Source organism: Cariama cristata, unplaced genomic scaffold (assembly GCF_000690535.1).
Source record: "Cariama cristata isolate BGI_N322 unplaced genomic scaffold, ASM69053v1 scaffold10992, whole genome shotgun sequence".
In the NCBI taxonomy this organism is placed as follows: Eukaryota; Metazoa; Chordata; class Aves; order Cariamiformes; family Cariamidae; genus Cariama; species Cariama cristata.
The window spans coordinates 33,203-40,456 of record NW_009605522.1 but is presented as its reverse complement, the minus strand read 5'-3'; the positions used below and the strand labels follow the sequence as shown (position 1 = coordinate 40,456).

General features: G+C 48.3%; 1 protein-coding gene across 1 annotated transcript in view; it reads right to left on the bottom strand.

Moving 5' to 3' along the window:
- Positions 1–6,789, bottom strand: part of LOC104158364 (chromosome unknown open reading frame, human C1orf95) — a gene marked incomplete at its 5' end in the record, with an annotated part of 8,931 nt that extends 2,142 nt beyond the window's left edge. The window contains 2 exons of the mRNA XM_009695989.1: positions 903–911; positions 6,610–6,789. Coding sequence (XP_009694291.1) covers positions 903–911; positions 6,610–6,789 — 189 coding nt within the window. The remainder of the gene's footprint in view (positions 1–902; positions 912–6,609) is intronic.
- Between the last annotated feature and the right edge of the window lie 465 nt (positions 6,790–7,254).

The window sequence follows — 7,254 nt, the reverse complement described above, 5'->3', positions numbered from 1 at the left end:
AAAAAAAAAAAAAAAAAACCAAAAAAAAAACCCCAGCCAACCACAGGGACCAGAGAGTTGGGGCATGCCATAAATCCTTAGCTAGTGTAAAGAAGCTAGGTTATTCTTACAGCAACTTGATTGCATAGCCATGCCTTTTATTAAGATATAATAGAAATCTTTACAGTCCTGCCATCAGTTTTGAAGCTGGCTGGAAGGCAGTTACAGTGGCCGAGCCTGTGTCTCTTTACATGACCAAAGTAACTCAAAAGATGACCTGTCCTATGCTAAATGTATTTATTAAAATCTTTCAGACTTAACTTATTAGTTTATATATTGAAAATAGTTATTGCATTTCTTGCATAGGAATAGCTATTCTATATGAAGCTGCTTTACCTTAGTACACTTCCAGTACAGTTAAGGTGTAATTCTGTAAAACAGACAGCTCTGGGATCAAGATGAAGTTGATTTGAGTATTTGTGCACAAAATTACTGATTTAATCAAGTTTTCTTGAAGCTGCACTTCTTCTGTAAACCACTGGAAATAAGATTCAGGCAAAAAGAAACCAGTCTGTGCACAGGCTGTCCTACCAGGACTGGGTTCATGCAGATGGTGGCCTCAGGATGCTCTTGAGACTGAAACAGGTCCCTGTCCTGCTCTGAGGGTCCCCTTGGGGCAACCCGAGGGGCATTTCAATGCTGGGTGGAGAAAAAGGTCCCCAGGGTTGTGTGGCCACAAGACAGACACAGAGACAGGCAGACACACATACGTACAAGCACATGGCTGGACTTGGGCTGGGAGTGGGCAGCCCTGGCTCAAGTGAATCCCAAACGGCTTGTCCTGGCCGAGCGCTCGCTGCTCTCCGTGGGGAGCTGCCGTGGGGTGTGAGGAGGAGGAGGAGGAAGAACAGAAACAAACTTACCTTGTGAAACTTTGGTGGTGAACAAAAGGAGGCAAAGGAACATGAAAGAAAGAGAGAGGGAGAAATGTAACTGTAGACGATATATCCAAAACACATGGAGAACCAGAAAAGAACGAATAAATTGGGGCTGCAGAGTAAACAGAGAACAGCTACTCTACCATCAGACATTGACACCAGGGCTGAACATAGTTTAAAATCCTTGTATTTTAAGTGGATCATTTCATTTGGGGCTCTTGTTTAAAGAGGATGGGGGAATCCTCATCTGCTTTCCAGCTCACCGGCCCAAGCCAGACAGGCTGGATGGACTAACACCTCTGAGCGATGCTCCCACAAACACTTTTCACTGTGACATTGCTATTTCACGGGTTTGACCGAAGGGGAACCGCTGAAGGAAGGTGGCAAACAAGATGTCATGGTGTATCAGACAGTGCATGGCATGCTGCTTATGGTCCGAGAGCTGGGACAACTACACCTGATGGCTTTTTGGCAGTTTTGCTGCTGAATTTGCTTGTGCCCACAGATAACTCACAACCGCAGTGTCCCTCAGCCCAGCTGGGTGCTGCAAACCCTGGTGGTATTTAACGTTCCTACAATATTTTAAGCACTTACACTACCACAGCATTTGGTAGGAAACTGCAAAAAAGGGTATTTTAACTACTTTCCTCAGGCACAGTTTGGGGGACAAGTCTATTTAGATTTTTAAAAAACATAATAGGTCTAAGCAGGCAATTTGTCTTCAGAATTTCCTTCATCTCCTGAAGGGTTACCAGCTGTTTTAGGATGTTGTTCTCTTCCAAGTCTTTCAAGCGCTTTCTGCTTCCTTTCCTTCCCAGGGCAGCTGCATTACCTGCCCTAGCAGGGGCCCTGCAGAGAAGAGAGGCTCGTGATGCTTTCCAAAGTCCTTCGGAGCCCGAGTGTACAGGAACCATGCAATCACCTGCTGCTGCTTCTGGCAAGGTCTGAGCACTGTCATTAGCAAAGGAGTGACAAGCGGACAGTGTGATTACAGGTAACTTCTTATTACTGTCTGGCAATCAGTCCCTGAGTCAGTTGCCCACGGGGAGTCCTCGTCCTGTGAAACTCCAAGCAATGGTGCCTTTGCTCGTTCATAGGCACAACCACGCAAGTCGTTAATTCAGAGGGCAGAAACTGAGCGAGGGCTTCCTTCAGAAACCGGGCTTGACTTCTTGGCTGCATTCGTTAGAGGTGAAACAACGCCTGGACAAACAGTCCCCGACTTCTGTCCACTATGTCACCTCAGTGTGACATTACTGTATTGATTTCTGTGGTATTTCTGTCAAGAAATGGCACAAACCCTTTTATAACAAGCTCCGAGCAGCTAGGGAGTTCCTGGAAAGGCCATTCCTCTGCGTTCATTCTGCACGATGCAGCTAACGAAGCAGTGTGCTGCGTGGGCTGGGGACAAGGTGTGCCTTTAGCAGAGGGAAGCTTGCCTGGAAAGCCATAGGAAACTCATTTTCCCGTTGGCCTTGGCCAGCTAATTAGCTCTGGTTTGCCTCAGCTCCATGCCTCCTCCCCACAGCTGTGATGAGGGGTTTGAGGCAAGCACGAGGCGGCAGCCACCACCAAGGGCAGCGGATAAATTTGCGTTGGGATATTTGCAGCAGCAAGGGGAGAGTCCAGATTTTTTTATTTTTTTTTTTGCAAGAGAATTAAGTGCTTCCTTTTAATCTAACTTTGCCTTCAGACAGGAGGTAAAGTTAAGGACGGTTCCCAAAGCCATATGGCTGCTTAAAGAAGATATCTGTGGTGCTTAATGGGGCCAGCTGGCAATTCATTTAAATTAGCAGAGAAAATGCCCCATGCCATTGTGCTGCCAAAAGTAATTAAGTGTGGCAGCAAAAACTGTATTCAATTAATCTTCCTTCTGGGATATATCCCGCTAAAGGGCACCTAACAGGAGATGAGGGCTGGACAGGACCCCCTGAGGTCAGTCGGTCTCTTCCCGTGTCCAACCTTGCTCCTGATAGATCTGGGTCTACCCGCTCTTGGGGTCTTCCAGTGACAGAGAGGGCCGATCCTGCCATGCCACCTCTTCAGCATTTTGACCTTACTGGAGAGAAAACGTCTAATTTCCACACAGATCTTTCCTGCTGTTACTTAAGTCTGTCTTAGGCTAAACTGCTGCCCTCTCACATTTACTAGCCCACTGAACCTCTTCGTTGCCTGCTGTCTCACAGTCCTCTGGACTCTCTGCAGGTTGTCCCCATGAAGCACAGCCTCCAGAGCTGGCCACGAGCCTCGCCGCAGCTTTCCGTGTGCCGAGAAAGGTGAGGGGAGCAGTTAACGTCCCCCCACAGGCCCTGCTCCTACCTGGGCAGCGTTTGTTCCCTCAGCAATGTACTCCTGTGCAGCTCGTGATGCGCTACAGCCACCATCTCCTTCTCTGAAACAAGTTGTTCCCTAGCGTGTATTTATGCAGTTGATTAATCCTTCCTTAGTGTCTTGGGCTCGTCTCTACTGAGTAGCTTTTTTTTTTTTCGGGCCATTTCTTCGATTTGCTTGAATCCAGACGCCGCCCTCGCTGTGCCTGCCATCCTTGCAGCCGCCACGGGTGCGGGCCTGGTAGGCCATGGCCCTGAATGAAAATACTGAACAGAGCTGGATTCAGGAGGGACCTTTCAACACACCTCTCCTTGTATCTTTCCAGTTCAGGAAAATGTGTTTAAAGAACGGTTCTCAAGTGCGTTTTCACCCAGGCCATGTCTCCCTGGCTTGCCGGTAGGAGCGCTGGGTGAGACGGTGTCAGGGTCTGAAGGTCAGGAGGGATGGCTGACCGCCGCCGCTACTCACAAAACGAATCCCTCTGCCACAGAAGGGAATCAAGCCAGCCTGACACAGCTTGCTCTGGACAAACCCAGGCTGACTTACTTTCTTTTTATTTTCTAAGTGCATGCAAGTCACTCGTTTGATTACTTCTTCCAGAAATTGAACTATACCTGACTGGCCTATAACTCTTCTCCTTTTCCCCCTCATTAAAGACAATATGACATTATCCTCAAAGCTCTCCCCTCGGAGCAGGCTCCCCCTTTTAATGGCTGAGAATTAGCACTAGAAGATGAAAAATTGCGGCGAGCCTCCCTAACCACCACCCAGCTCTCTACCCGCTGACAGCCAGCCAGGCCCCCACCCAGGGACCGCGGCACTCGTCCCTCGGGGAAAGCCGGAGCAGAGTCCCCGAGCCCCGGCTGCTTCCCGCCCTTCTCCTCACTGCCAGCCCCATCAGCTTAGGGACCGCCGGCCGTGCCCTGCCTCTAGCCCATCAAAATTGTATGGCACCCTCGCAGGGACGCGTGGAATCGGCCATTTCAAGGTAAGAAAAACTAGAGGTGGGCAGTAGTTTCGTATTTGTTTTAACCATTTCCCATCTGCATGGAGATCGAAGTTGCAACAGCGTACAATTTCTGTCCAGTGCATCAAATAGTTTGCACACAACCAAAGCAAACTGTTTCCTGGCAGTGTTTTTAAATGAAATGCCTTAATTCTTCCATTGAAACATTGTTTCCTTTTTAAGTTACTGTTTGGTTTTTTTCACATGAAAACAAAACATGAAAAACTCCAAACATTTTGGATCTGACAGGGCTGTTTGATCCAGCTGGGAGCAACTGATCTCTTCTGTTCTTTGTTTTGATTGAAAAATGAGTTTTTCCTTTATTCTCCATCAATCAAGAGCTGCTTTATTTAGCCATTACTTTCTCTGCATGGTAAGTAAACTTAAAACCCAGCTATTTAATGAGACAGCGAGAAACTGCCAAGGGCTGCAAGTTGTCAGATGATATATAGCTGGTTAATGTAAGACACATTGACTCCTCTTTCACTTCTCTCCTGCTACCAGGGGGACCGGGATGAAATAATGTTGCTGTGGTTGGGGACTTCTTGGCTTGAGCATCCCCACCACATGCTGCTCACCCACCCTCTGCCTCCCAAACTGGTGGGGTCCAGCCAGGTGCAGGGAACAGCTTTGGGGTGATACGTGCAAGCTGTATGGTTTTCCCCAGCAACCAAACTGGAAAACCAGTAAGATTGTCCTGAGCCCTAGCCTTTCTGCCTGGAGGACATACACAAACAGCATTGTGGAGAAAAGAAAAACCACAGTTTCAGCTGTCGGTCTTTATCTGGACAGATGCTGTCCTGGCTCACCCCACAACCGCAGAACTGGGTCTTGCCAGAGAGCGAACTGCACATGGAGGCTGTCCAGCAGAGGAACAGCACAAGAGCATATGATTATGAACACATAATTATGGGATTACACACAAATTGAGCAGGTTCTTAAAGACACGTCACAGATGTACAGCAATTCACAATTTATCCTCAGAAATAATTTGGGCTACCCCTGCTCTGCAGGTACATCTGAGAGGAAACTTGGCAGGTGATTTGCAGGGAAAAATGAAGGGCAGTGCTGCCTTCGTCCTGAGGGAAGCCTTTTGCCTCACTTACATTCAGGTTTTTAATAGCCATTGTTTGCTTTGCGTTGGGATTGCCTTTAACTCAGCCTGTAAATTGAAGCTGGCTCAGAAATTAGGAAGTGGTTTGGTGACAGGGTTTAACCCCTGGGTTTGGCAACTGGTTTCCTGCTGTGTGGTGGTTTGTTTTTTTTTTTTTACAATTTCATCCATTTCATCTTTAGGCAGGTGCCTGGCAACTTCCTGAGATCCTCTTTCCTCCTCTGTCATGCAGCCACAGATGTCATCAGCAGCGATGACAAAGTGGAGCCCCTTCAAACCAAAAAGCAACAGCTGATGGTAAGACAATCTCTGGGAGAAGCCCTTGCTTTGGGCACTGCCTGACCTGCCAGCCCGAGGGATCTCAGACCGGTTTGGTTTGGGGCAATGCCCACCAGCCTCTGCCACCCTGACTTGTGGGCTGCTTCTGGCTTTGGAGGCGAAGTGAGCCTCTACCTTAATTCTCAGTGATATGGCACAGGTGATATGATACAACTTTTACAGCAGTAAAAGCCTTTAGCAGATAAACTTACAGAGCCTGTATTCTAGATTGACAATATATACTACCTGGGTGACCTAAATTAAGTATGTTTAAAAAAGGATTCTTCTCTTCTTCCTCTAGACTAGTATTTTGGAGGCTTCTTAAAAGGTGTGGGGGAAATCCTTCTAGGAGTAGCTAGAGAGTCCTGCTCAGCCTAAGAACTTGGTGTGAAACATGAAAAAAAGCCTTTGGCTAAATGTATTCTGAGGAGGACGGGAAGCATCTAGAAGAGTCCCCAGGGCTTTTCTGGGGACAGCTGGCCCTGCGTGCTCCCTGGGAGCAGAACCAGCCTTGTGGGAAGGTCTCGCTAACCAGAGAGATGCAGCCAGAGTCACAAGAGAGAAAGGGTTTTCTTGTTCAAACACACACACAGATGCGACCAGGGCGGAAGGGGCTCCAGGCGGCGGAGTTCACAGTGCTGGGGGGTCTCACCCCTTCCTGCACTTTTCATTTTATAAATGGGAAAGGAAGATCCTAATCCACGTGGTGGGATGGGAGGCTCTTCCAGATATGTCACAGGGCCCATCCCAACTGCCTCCCAGCAATTGCTCTGCCTACTATGTTTCTCATGAACTTGCAGAGCCCATCCTGTGGCTCTTCTTCCCTACAGTGCAGCCTGATGGCTTCCAGCGGTATTAGCTGGGACCCAGCAACATGGTCACAGAAGGGAGAAGTTGGGGTGGGGGGAGTGTGCTGTACTTACTTGCAAGAATGACCATGTCCATCCCCCAAAATATACTCATAATCCAGCCAACCATCACGATCGCTGTCAGGATCTGGATCAGAGCAGCAGCAATGTTCAGCCAGAAGACACAACACATGTGCCTGTCCGGGAGGTCGGTCCGGGCTCCACACAGCACGGTGAAAGCAGATACAAATGTTCCTAGGGAGAAAGCAGCAACAAAATGCACTGTGAAAGCTATGGCTTTGTGCCAAATGTCTTCCCTTAGACCCACTTCTCATAGCATCCCACTTCTTGTGCTCCCACTGCTGTGCTGAAAAGCTGGAAACGCCTTACAGGAGGACAAATGGAGGCACAGCAATATCTCACTCGAACACGCTACTGTCGCCCATTAAATTACACCAATATGTATACTTGAAAACCAGGACAGAAAAAACACTCTTTGGGGTTTGGCTCCTTCCCCCCGCACCCAACAGTAACCACTTATGCACGGTAGGCAGTTTACAAGGGAGTGCTGTGTGTCTGTGGAAATACCAGTCTACCTTTTTTCTGCATGGTGGCTCTCTCCTGGGGAGAACGTTTACTACCCAGAAGTCCTAAAAGGGAAAATTGCACTTGGAGGTAGAGCACGACTGGCTCTAGAAAGCTGTACAGGTCTGGCAGTCT